At 45.8% G+C, this 12,500-nt stretch overlaps 2 protein-coding genes across 3 annotated transcripts; both read right to left on the bottom strand.

Moving 5' to 3' along the window:
• Positions 1–109: 109 nt before the first annotated feature.
• Positions 110–2,701, bottom strand: LOC127003571 (uncharacterized). Of its 2 annotated transcripts, none has more exons than XM_050870448.1 (3): positions 2,512–2,701; positions 1,290–1,473; positions 110–622 (listed from the first exon to the last, which is right to left on the bottom strand). In XM_050870448.1, the coding sequence occupies exons 1-3, from the start codon at positions 2,530–2,532 to the stop codon at positions 324–326; spliced, it is 504 nt and encodes a 167-aa protein (XP_050726405.1). In that variant the 5' UTR covers positions 2,533–2,701; the 3' UTR covers positions 110–323. The 2 variants fall into 2 exon arrangements, with proteins under 2 accessions (XP_050726405.1, XP_050726406.1); XM_050870449.1 differs by lacking the exon at positions 2,512–2,701 and adding an exon at positions 2,345–2,491.
• Positions 2,702–4,498: 1,797 nt separating this feature from the next.
• LOC127003570 (uncharacterized) lies at positions 4,499–7,563 on the bottom strand. The gene is made up of 3 exons (XM_050870447.1): positions 7,313–7,563; positions 5,991–6,198; positions 4,499–5,634 (listed from the first exon to the last, which is right to left on the bottom strand). Exons 1-3 carry the CDS (start codon positions 7,328–7,330, stop codon positions 5,285–5,287), a joined length of 576 nt encoding a protein of 191 aa, XP_050726404.1. The 5' UTR covers positions 7,331–7,563; the 3' UTR covers positions 4,499–5,284.
• Positions 7,564–12,500: the final 4,937 nt, after the last annotated feature.

Raw genomic sequence — 12,500 nt, 5'->3', positions numbered from 1 at the left:
AGGAAGGAGTGTTTTCCATTTATTTATTTATTTATTTTTGTTTTATTTTATAAGTTATCTACAGGGCACAGGCAGACAGACAGACGGACATAAGTTGATAGATAGATAGAGAGAGAGAGAGAGAGAGAGAGAGAGAGAGAGAGAGAGAGAGAGAGAGAGAGAGAGAGAGAGAGAAGTATATTATTAATTTCAATAGTAAACAAAACACAAACAAACCCTTAAATCTAATAATAATAAAACATGAAACACCTTAACCTTACTGTGTGTGTGTGTGTGTGTGTGTGTGTGTGTGTGTGATCAGAGGGGTGGACAGCACGTATTCACTATGGAGCGTACGCCGGGGGCTGGCTAACCCCTTGAGTAACACTTTGAGTGGGCTGCTGGGCGACACTGAACCCGATAGGCGCTTGGTACTGAACCCCGGGCGAACCCAGCGTGTAGGTGGTCGTTCCTGGTGGCGGGTATGGTGGTGGGTACTGCGTCTGCATGGCTGGGTAGGCGGCAACAGGCTGGGAAGGGTAGGCAGCGACAGTGACAGGTGGTCGGGGTGGGTTGGTCGCATTCATCCTCTCTGCCTTCTTTATCTTCATGTGTAGGGAGATGGCCGCGATCAGGAAGCAGACTGGGGGCGTTAGGAGCAAGTTTGAGGAGTGGAGGAGACGTGTAGGGAGAGAGAAGTGGAGGAGAGGTGGAGATAAAGAAGTGGAGACGTGGTAGAGTGAGTTTTTGTGTGTTAGGTTGAAAACACTCTTGGGAACCCGATTAATCCCCGTTGTGACCTTTATGGGGTTTGAAAAGTGTATGTGATCTAGAAAATATATATAAAAAAAAATAATGTAGGTGTTTCCATGGGTAGTTTTCAGAGCCCAGTGATAGTTTGGCAAGGCTTCTGCAGCATGAACCTGGAAACCACTCCTGGGAACTCGACTAATCCCAGTTGTGACCTTTGGAAGTAGATGTTGTTACGGGCCGTAGATCCACTTTCTTAAACGTAACAGGCTCCCATTACAACTATTTTCCGAGGCCACAGAGAAGATTAACCGGGTCCTCATGGGGGGTGATTTTCCCGTTGCAGGTGCAGAAGTCTTGTAAAACTATCACTAACCTCACAAAACAGTTCATGAAAACCACAGAACTTCCCCGGCGAGAGACTTATCAACCAGGCGAACTGAGGTGCCCATACGTTTAAATATACCGCTCTATAGTCGTAATGGGAGCCCGAGACCGTGGTCGCGGCAGAGGAGATACACACGATTCACAGTTAACTCAGAACCTCCACACTCACTAACCTGCAGAAACAACGAAGCAGGAGCCGGAGATGATGTACGCCCTTCTGCGGTAGTCACAGTAGTAGTCATTGTAGCAGGAAATGTTGGTGCCGACGCCCAGGTTGATGCCAGCCACGATAGCCATCAACAAGGAGAGACCTACGAACGCTAGCGGCCTGTTCTTGGGTACGGCCCGAACTCTTGACTGTTTGGAAGGAGGGAGAGAAGGAGGTGTTTTGGGCGATGTTTGGGGAGGTGAGGAAGGAATGGAAGGAAGTAGAGGAAGAGGAAGGATTGAAGGAGGGATGGGCGATGTTTGGGGAAACTGAAGGGAGGAAGGAAGTAGAGGAAGGAAGGGAAGATGAAGGAATGAAGGAGGGATGGGTGATGTTTGGGGGAACTGAAGGAAGGAAGGAAGGAGAGAGAAAGGAAATAAGGAGGGGTGGTGATGCGTCATGTTTTGGGGGGATGTTTAAGGAAGGGAAGGAAGGAAGGAAGATAAAAGGAAGTAAAGAGAAAGAAAAAATGAAGCAATAAATCAAAGTAAAGTAAAGCGTGAATGAAATAAACACCAAAACAAAACTTGAGAAAAATAAACGAAGAAAAAAAAGAATAAAAATGACCGTCACCAAGTCCTCCACACGGCCCACATAACCTTTACCTAACTAAGCTTGGCGGTACATAACAAGGTCCCCTCTGTTGCTATACACACAATTCTGACAACCAACTTACCTTATCAAGAGTATGGGAGATTTATAGCCTTTCAGAAGCATCCACGACTTACCAGTACTACAACTTGCGTCATGGTGAGTCTGGGTGGACTTCTGAACATGGTAAGGCTTCGGTTAGGACACAGAGAAACGGCCCTTGAGGTAGTTATGTTATGATTTATGGTCTCACAGAAGCGGGAACGACTAACCAGTACTACAACTTGCGTCATGGTGGGTCTGGGTGGACTTCTGAACATGGTGAGGCGGGCGGTTAGAACACAGAAACGGCCCTTGAGGTAGCTATGTTAATGATGGGACGTCTTGTATTAGTATAGGATGGGAACGGAAGAGGGACACGGGACTTACCACTACGACAACTTGCATCATGATGGGTTTGGGTGGGCAAGTACTTCGTGAGGCGGGCGGGCGGTTAGGACACAGAAACGGCGGCCCTTGATGTAGTTATGTCATGGGTAGGATGTCTTGTATTGATGTGGGATATGCAGGGAACGGGAGAGGGACACAGCACTTACCACTACGACAACTTGCGTCATGATGGGTTTGGGTGGGCAAGTACTTCGTGAGGCGGGCGGTTAGGACACAGAAGCCCCCCCTGTGGTAGCTTGGTTAGATTAGGTCGTATTATAGGATGGGTAGGACGTGGTGTGGAGTGCTGGGAGAGGTTCTAACAGCATCGAGCAGCACTGTGGGTTTAGCGAGTAGCGACATATGGACTTACACTCTTATCTGATAGCTGGAGATAAGGTCGCAATCTGTAGTGTCCTGTTGTGGGTTTTCCTTGTGGCTGGTTGGTTGGTCTGTTCTACGTATATCGAATGAGTGAGTGAATAGTTGAAAATAGATTAATAGTCGTTTGTAAGGCTTGGCGCAGTGGTATGGAGTGTCGACGCGTGGTTCTTGTGGTCACGTGTTCGATTCCCCGCGTGTACTGCTTATTTTTTAGGGTGGTGGTGGTGGTGTTGATGATAAGGGTTGTGTGTGTGTGTGTGTATGTGTGTGTGTGTGTGTGTGTGTGTGTGTGTGTGTGTGTGTGTGTGTGTGTGTGTGTTTACCCTCTTGAAACCATCCCACTATCAGACTCAACATGAAAAGCATAACATAAGGGCAAGCTTGCATCACAGTTCTCTAAGGGCCCCGCGGATGATTTGAAGGCAACAGGTGTAGCTAGACAGGCAGAGAGGGGCGTCATGCAGCGGTTCCAAGCAGTGATAGGCGTCAGATCCTCCATGATAGCTAACGAATACCCCGATAACATGTCCTTGCTTTTTATCTCCCTCCTATCTCGCTTAATCAGAAAGTTGCGTCAGTCTGTAAATGGGCGATTGTATTGAAATGATAGCGCCAGCAGGGAAGTCATCATGTGATTATATTTTCTCCTATACATAGACTCGTGGTTACTGCATGCATTTAGAGTCCACGGGCCTTATGGGCAACACTTATTAAAGCCTGTAGTATTAACCGTATCGGCTCCTTAGTTCGCCTGTTTGAAAAGCCTCTCGTTTGCCCTCTGCTCCATGAACGGCAAAAACACCCCCCATTAAAGCCCGGTTAGTCTTCTCTGTTGCCTCGGGAAGTAATCGTAATGGGAGCCCGATATGTTTAAGTCAGCTTCCCTCATCTCCCATCTCCCTCCTCAACAGCATCCCTCATCTCCCCTCTCCTCCCTTCTGCAGTATCTCATCTCCCTCTCTCACCTTTTTTTAGCATTTTTCATCTCCCCTCTTCTTTTCTTTTAGCATCTCTCGTCTCCCCTTCATCAGCATCTCTTATCTCTTCTCTCCCCTATATTATCATCTCTTATCTCCCCTCTCCCCTTTTCAGCTTCCTTCCTCATCTCCCTTCCACTTATCACCAGCATCCTTCATCTCCCCTCTCCCCTATATTAGCATCTCTTATCTCCCCTTTTCCTCTCAACTCCCTTCATCTCCCCTATCTTTAGCATCCTTCATCTCCCCTCTCCCTTCCTCAGCATCCCTTATCTCCCCTCTCCCTCATCAGCAACATCCCTCAACTTCCTCTCCGTTTATCTCCCCTCTACTCATCAACAGCATCCCTCCTCTCCCCTCTTTCTCTCCCTCATCCCCTTCATCTCTCCTCCCTTCTTTTTCAGGATCCCTCCTCTCCCCTCTCCTTGTTCCCTTCATCTCCCCCTTCCCTTCTCCTTCCTTCCCCTTCCCCTCTTAACACCCTCCCCATCCTCATCTCTCCCCTGAACTCCCCCTCCTCCTCACTCCCCCTCCCCCTTCACCCCTTCCCACCCTCTTCCACCCCAGTAAAAGGAAATAAAAAAACAACAACAACAGGAACTAGACGTGTATCATTCATGTTCTGTACAAGTTCTTCTACATTATACAAGCTTTTTCCCCCCTCTCCCTCCTCCCTCCCCCCTCCCCCCCACTTGGCAACCCCCCCCTTTACCTATCATCCATCACCTCCACCCACCACCACCACCACCACCTCCACCACCTCCACCCTCCTCTTTTGTCAACTCCTCTAGACTTCTTTTTTTTTTTTTTTTGTCTTTAATTTCTTTTTTTTTCTTTTTTTTTTCTTTTTTTTTTCTCTTGAATTGCTTCCTTTCTTTGCTGTAAAAAAAAATCTATTCCTCTTTCTGTCCACTTTTTCGATTCTCACTTTCAAATACATTCTCACATTCAAATACATTCTCACATTCAAATACATTATCACATTCAAATACATTCTCACATTCAAATTCTCACATTCAAATTCAAATGCATTATCACATTCAAATACATTCTCACATTCAAATTCTCACATTCAAATTCAAACACATTCTCACATTCAAATTCTCACATTCAAATTCAAATACATTCTCACATTCAAATTCTCACATTCAAATTCAAATACATTCCCACATTCAAATTCAAATACATTCTCACATTCAAATTCAAATACATTCTCACATTCAAATACAACTTTAAACACTAACACTTTGGAATGGCTAATTATGGCACGGGGTGACTGGATAGGCTGTTCAAACTCAACCCTCTATCCCTTTCAATCTATCCCTTTCGCTGTCCACTTCTTCGATTCTCACATTCAGATACATCAAACACTAACACCTGGGAATGGCTAGGTATGGTATGTGGTGACCGGATAGGCTGTCAAAACCCAACCCTCTATCCCTTTAGTTTAAAATCTATCCCTTACCCTGTCCACTTTCTCGCACCTAAATTTTCACATTCAAATACTTCAAACACTAACATCTGGGCATGACAAGGTATGGCACGGGGTGACTGGACATGCTTGGGTCGGCTTTTAACACTACGGGGACGGGAATTGAGCACTACATGTGGCGCCTTCAGGGTCAGTCATCGGGGGTTGAGTCATGGCTGCTTCTGGGTTCGTTTTCGGGGGTAGGAACATTGAGGTTTGCTGGTACTGAGGTTGGGGTTGGTTGTTACCCGCTGAAGTTGAGGCAGTTACATGAGGTTGAAATTGCTGTGGCTGCCCTGGGACCGCTGAAGGGTAGATGACATTGCCTGGGTAGACGGGCGCGGCCTGGCCATAGACGGGCATCACTGTGTACGGCCGCGTGACGACGGTGGACTGTACGGTCACTGATGCCTCCTTGACCCTGCATGACAGCACCACGATCACGATGAGGCCGATGACTGTAAGGAAACACTCATTAGAACCCGATTGAGCCCCTTTTAGGCCTTTGAAAATAGTTGATTTGAGAGGTGGAATGTGAGTTCGACCCTTCTTCTGTACCATGAACCTAAGAGACCACTCACTAGGACCCGATTGAACTCCTTTTTGCCCTTTGGAAATAGTTATCGTAAAGGAAGGGGAATAACGTGTGACTGTGTTAGTGCGGAAGGCGGAGGAGGAGAAGGAGGAGGAGGAGAAAAGGAGTAATGAATAGGGAGAAAGAAACAAAGGAAAGAGAAAAAGGAAGAAGAAGGAGAAGGAGCAGGAGGAGGAGGAGGAGGAGGAGCAGAATCAGAAGAGAGATGAAAAGCCTTACCCGTGAATCCTATTAGAACTCCCCCGTTGATGAGGAGGGAGAGCTTGGTGTTGGAGCAGCTGTCGTAGTAGTAGTACCCGCCGTTGTTTGGGAAGCCGCAGTACATGGCCAGACCGATGCCCAGGGAGATGCCTCCGAGAATCAGCACCAACAGCACCAGGGACGCGATGACCATGAGCGCCCGTTTGGTGAGGAAGGTCCCGCATACCTGAGACCAACGGAGGTTATGGTTAACTCTTGCATAAGGGATTTGGATAGAACAGGAATGAGAGCTTGGGAGTTGCATCTGCCCCTACTGATAGACTGACTGATAGATTGATGGATTGAAAATGGAGCTGCAGATTGATAGACAGATAGATAGATAAGGGGGTTAAGGATAGGCTCCCCTGTTTGACAAGACTTTCGTAGGAGGATAGTTTTGTGACCCTGGTGGTAGTCTGACCCTTCTTCTGTACCATGAACCTAAACAAACACTCATTAGAATTCGACTGATCTCCTTTGCGGCCTTTGGAATTAGTTGATGTGAGGTGTGGAAGCGTCTGATAATCCCACCTGTATAACTTCTGCTTGCTTCAACGGTCAGTCATTAAAGGAGGATAGAGGAGACTGGAGGTAAGGGAGCTGGAAGGAGGAAGGAGGTAAAGAAGGGAGATAAAGGAGAGGAAAGAGAAGACAGGCAGTTAAGGGACATCTAGCAGACCACCGAACATAACCATTGACTTTTTTTTTTTACATATTAGAACATTGCACGTTGATTAGCATTGATTCGTACGAGCAGGTCACTAGCAAGGCCTCAACATGGTATCCAGATAATGATGATAAGCACATATATTTGTTTGCTCGATAACCACCCCCTGCCTTGTCCTGCCCAGTGACTGACAAACACTCGTGACTCTCATGAGGGCGGTTTTGCCACACGCTTCCACCCCTCGCATCAAGTGTTTCCAAAGGCCAAAGAGGAGATCAGTCGGGTTCTAATGAGTGTTGTTCTTTGGTTCGCGGTACAGAGGAGTCATAAAGCTACCCCTGGAAATGCCCCGCAAAACTCCTACGAAAGCCTTGCTAAATGTGTGCGTGCTTGAGCGCCGAAATGTTTAAGAATATGAATATGCAAACGTCACCTCAAGTTGAATGAATGAATGAATGAAGAAAGAATGGAAGAAAGAAAGAAAGGAACGAAGGAAGGAAGGAAGGAAGAGAGAAAGGAAGAAAGGAAAAACTAACTAACTGACTGACTGACTGACTGACTGACTTACTCTATACACAAATAAAAAAGAAAGAGAAGGAAGAGAGGAACCAGATGAGTCAAATATATCACCTACCAGTACACCTTGAACCATGGCTGCGGCTTAGTACACAAGCTTCAAAGGAACACGATCAGGAGGAACTACTTGTAAGCCAGGCGGGGAAGGGAACAGAGGGCGGCGGGCGAGGCTGCTGGAGAGGGTAGAAACGGCCGTGACTGCAACCTTGACCACAGCTTGAATGGGACTTTTGGGGTGTCTAAGAGGGCGGTGAGGCGTGTGTGTGTGGGGCGAGGGAGTGATAGAAGTGTACTGGGGTGTTAAAGAGGCTTGCAGACACGTATCGGCGGCTCAGTCTGATAAGGGAGTATGATCTAGGTATTCATAATGTTATCTTGGCTATCGTGAACCTGGGAGGGGATGCCTGTGGGGGAAGGTGAGTTTTATGACGGTTGTGTGTGGTTGTGTATGACTGTGTGTGTAGGGGTGAGGGGGTACGTGTGTGTGTGTGTATGTGTGTATGTGGAAAAGGGGGTTGTGTGTGTGTGTGTGTGTGTGTGTGTGTGTGTGTGTGTGTGTGTGTGTATTTACCTATTTGTATTGACCTATTTGTAGTTTAATGATCCTGGTGGTAGCTTGACCCATCTTCTGTACCGTGAACCTAAAAAAGCACTCATTAAAACCCGACTGATCTCCTTTCCGTCCTTTGGAAGTAGTCGACGTGAGAGTTGGAAGCGTCTGGGGGTTATATTCTTGAGCATATATTTGATAATGCTTTCGTAGGCGTCGTGGGCATATCCAGGAGTAGTTTTATGACCCTGGTGGCAACTTGGCCCTTCCTCTGTACCGTGAACCTAAAAAAACACTCATTAGAATCCGACTGACGTGAGGGTTGGAAACTTCTGGGTTTATATTCTTAAGCATATATTTGACAATGCTTTCGTAGGCGTCGTGGGCATATCCAGGGGTAGTTTTATAACCCTGGTGGCAACTTGGCCCTTCCTCTGAACCGTGAACCTAAAAAAAACACTCATTAGAATCCGACTGACGTGAGGGTTGGAAACTTCTGGGGGTTATATTCTTGAGCATATATTTGACAATGCTTTCGTAGGCGTCGTGGGCATATCCAGGGGTAGTTTTATGACCCTGGTGGTAGCTTGGCCCTTCCTCTGTACCGTGAACCTAAAAAAAACACTCATTAGAATCCGACTGACGTGAGGGTTGGAAGCTTCTGGGAATACCAAGCTCAGATATCTCAATTCCCTAAGACATTGTTATGATTCTTTCCCGTGGACGAAGGTTAACCCAAAGACGATGATTGAGATAAGGAACCATTGCGTGTCTTTAATATCGTAATAGTCAACAGTTAATACGATAAAAACGCCACGTGTTTGTCCTTCAATTTAAAGCCTTGGTCATAATGTTGTATTAGGGGATTGGATCGGGTTTTATAGTACTCGATCCTGCTTTAGTGGTATCTGAATCTTTATAGGGTCACGTGGGTCGCAAGAGGAGGAGTATCAGAAGCGTAAAACATGACGATAACACGAAGGTCATTATTATTATTATTATTATTATTATTATTATTATTATTATTATTATTATTATTATTATTATTATTATTATTATTATTATTATTATTATTATTATTATTATTATTATTATTATTATTATTATTATTCAACTCAAAGAGGGAAAAAATCTATCTATCTTTATATGGAGGAAGAGAAGGGAAAAGGAAAGTGGATGGAGGAAAGGAGGAAAGAAAGGAGAGAAATGGAGGAAGAGGAGGGAAAAAGGGGAGAAATGGAGGAAAAAAAAGGAGGGAGGGAGGGATGAAGAGGAGGAAAAAGAGGAAATTGAGGGAAGAAGGGGAAAAAAATGATAATGAAAAAAATAAAAGTGAAAAGAGGGGAAAAAATCTAAGAAAAAAGAAAAAAAAGGAAAAGAAAAAAAAGAAAAAGCAAACTCTCTCTCTCTAATCTCTATATCTATCTATTTATCTATATCTATCTATATCTATATCTATATATCTATATCTATATCTCTCTATCTCTCTATTTATCTATCCATCTCACTCTCACTCACTCACTCACTCACCCACTCACCCACTCACTCTCTCACCCACTCACTCACTCACTCACTCACTCACTCACCCACTCACTCACTCACTCACTCACTCACTCACCCACTCACTCACTCACCCACTCACTCACCCACTCACTCACTCACTCACTCACTCACTCACCCACTCACTCACTCACTCACTCACCCACTCACTCACTCACCCACTCACTCACCCACTCACTCACTCACTCACTCACCCACTCACCCACTCACTCACCCACTCACTCACTCACCCACTCACTCACTCACTCACTCACTCACTCACTCACCCACTCACTCACCCACTCACTCACCCACTCACTCACTCACCCACTCACTCACTCACTCAGGGCTTGCGTAAGGGAGGAGGAGGGGAAAGTACGACCTTGAATGGCTGTTTGGGTACCGAAGTGTGGGAGAGAGAGAGAGAGAGAGAGAGAGAGAGAGCAATTTTTGGGGCTGCAGCAGAAGACCTTTTGATTCCCTTATTACGGGGTCAGACGGGGGCACGGTGGAGGGGGGGGGGCAAAGGGGGGGGATGGAGGATGGAAGGGGGATGGGAGTGTCTGTAATGGAAAGGGAAATAGCGAGTGATTGTGTTAGAGGAGGAGAAAGAGGAGGAGGAGGAGGAGGAGGAGGAGGAGGAGGAGGAGGAAATGCAATTGTAAAGAGGAAGAAACAAAGAAAAGAGAAATAGGAGGTGGGAGAAGAAGGAGGAGGAGGAGGAGGAGGAGAAGAACAAGGAAGGAGCTAAGGAGTGATAAATTTGAGTAGGGAGAGAGAAACGGAGGAAAGAGAAAGAGGTAGAAGAAGAGAAGAAGGTAGAGGAGGAGGAGGAGGAGGAGGAGGAGGAAAAGAAAGATGAAGAAAAGATTATAAATGACAGTTACCTTTCCTCCTGTCTCTTTTTTTTCTCTCCAATCAACCAAATTACCAAACACTTCAACACCACCACCACCACCACCACCCCTTTATCTCTCCTCTTCCTCCATTTCTCCCCTTTCTTCCCTCCTTTCCTCCATCCACCTTCCTTTTTCCTTCTCTTCCTCCATATAAAGATAAATAGATATAGATAGATAGAGAGATAGATAAACAGATAAGAGAAAGAGAGAGAAAGAAAAAGAAATGATCGGAACACAAAAGAGAATCAAAGACTGTGTTTATCATTGTTTTGACTTTCACCAACTCCACTCAACACCAATGGGGGTGGTGGTGGTGGTGATGGTGATGACGTGGGTATAGCATTGGCGGTGATAGTAGTAGTAGTAGTAGTAGTAGTAGCAGCAGTAGTAGTAGTAGTAGTAGTAGTAGTAGTGGTAACAGTAGTAGTAGTAGTAGTAGTAGTAGTTGTAGTAGTAGTAGTACTAGTAGTGGTAACAGTAGTAGTAGTAGCAGTAGTAGTAGTAGTATCCAGATCCCTTCTGCAAGAGTTAACCAGCATCTTCACTCTCCCCCCCCCCCCCCAATAGCCTTCCCTCCTTCGTCTGTATTTCCTCCTGCTGCCTACGACTTAAACTCACTCTTTTCTTTGTCCTTGAGCTGCCTACCTTGCTGTAAAAAAAGTCGCATGCAGCTATCTCACGTGTCTGTGATAGCATAGATACTACACATGCATTTGGTAAGGGGTATTAAAACGCTTATATCTGAATCTAAATAACGTTAGATAAAGACCAGCAAGAGAGCGAGGTCTACGATACACCCAGTTACAACGGTGCCAGATTAACGTACTCAGTCTCTTATATTTACCGACTTCCGACCCCTAATCTGTCTCCTGGTCTCCAGTAACGAGATTAATTAATATTTATCGTTAAAATAGTTAATTCGTGATGTTTCTTGGCAGTAATTAGGCGTCAGAAACCGGTAAATACTATGCTCTGAGTACGGCAATCTGGCAACGGTGTACAGTTACATAACGCAATTGTTATAACCGAATGAAGTAATGGAGATAGAGAGTCTGACAATATGATAAGGGAATCCGATCAAGTCCCCAAGTAACTAATTCTCAAACGAAGCTCGGGATAAAGGGATTTGGGGGTTTGGATTGCGTAGTAAGGGAGTTAAGTGCGTGGTTTTGAACTTTATTTAATACTAAGGTAATACTAATACTCATACGAAGTGGAGAGAGATTATTTAAGAGGTTGCAAAAGAAGTTAGGTAATAGGACGAGCTCAACAGCACCAACAGACATCAAAAAGTAAGGGGAGGCAGTGGCCGAGTGGTCAGTGTGCCGGTGTAATGAACCCATGGACCTTGGTTCGAGTCCCACCGATGCACGCTGACAATTTCCAACCATCGCGGAGTGTCGGAAGATTACCCACATGCTGTCCAGACCTTCACTCAACCTTAACTTCAGCGTCTTCGGTCAAGAGGAGCACCGGGGGGCAGCATGGGCCAGGCAAGAGTCACACATTACGGCAGACACTATAAATAAAATTCGCCTGCGCCACTAACGGGAAGGGTCGTCCAAGAGGCCCCTCAAGACAGCCTACTGGCGCCATGGGCAGCATCTAAACCTCGCTGCGGAGGTCTGAAGGGGGCGTGACAGCTGGCGGTGGTGGTCTCTGTGTTCCTCTTGAAGGGCAGCGGTGAAGGACTGTCTTGAAGGAAGGTCCAGGGCGCGGCGTCCACCAGGGGGCGTCACGCTTACTCAGCCCCTTTGTGTTTGGTCTTCTTAAGCTCCCGCCGCCCCTGCAAGGACGCAAAGGGAATGTTTCTATAGTGTTTACATTCACTCTTGTTCCCGAAGGAGAGAGAGGAAGCCTGGAATAGGTTTGGCGTTGGTAAAGAGCTGGAATTATGAGATTTTTATTTCTTGCTGTAGATTATAAAGGATTGTGAGTTTTTCTTTGATGTTAGTTAAGGATTGTGAGCGGTTACCTTCACATTGTCGTTTCTTAAAGGGAGAGGAAGCCTAGAATAGATTTGGTGTTTGTAAAGAGTTGAGATAATAAGCTTTTTTTTATTTTTTTTATCCTGAGTGGGTGTTGAGTCTCTTATGGTTTCCTTTGATGTTAGTGAAGGTTTGTGAGCGGTTACCTTCACTCTGTCGTTTCTTAAGGGGAGGGGAAGTCTAGAATGGGTTTTGTTTGGTGCTGGAAGCGGTGGGATAATTTATTTTTCATTTTTAAACGTTTTTTTTCTACCCTCGGCGAACGTTGAG

This window comes from Eriocheir sinensis, chromosome 25 (genome assembly GCF_024679095.1).
Source record: "Eriocheir sinensis breed Jianghai 21 chromosome 25, ASM2467909v1, whole genome shotgun sequence".
NCBI classification, from domain to species: domain Eukaryota; kingdom Metazoa; phylum Arthropoda; class Malacostraca; order Decapoda; family Varunidae; genus Eriocheir; species Eriocheir sinensis.
Note: the sequence above shows the minus strand (reverse complement) of the source record. Positions and strands in the feature narration are given on the sequence as shown.

Bases quoted from the DNA above. Each gene is read 5' to 3' on its own strand.
- LOC127003571 (XM_050870448.1), bottom strand. From the start codon at position 2,532: ATGACGCAAGTTGTCGTAGTG. The intron at 1,474-2,511 runs GTAAGTGCTGTG...CCTTCCAAACAG, and splicing joins TGACGCAAGTTGTCGTAGTG to TCAAGAGTTCGGGCCGTACC. The intron at 623-1,289 runs GTTAGTGAGTGT...TAACGCCCCCAG, and splicing joins CTGCTTCGTTGTTTCTGCAG to TCTGCTTCCTGATCGCGGCC.
- LOC127003570 (XM_050870447.1), bottom strand. The intron at 5,635-5,990 runs GTAAGGCTTTTC...GTTTCCTTACAG, and splicing joins AGTTCTAATAGGATTCACGG to TCATCGGCCTCATCGTGATC.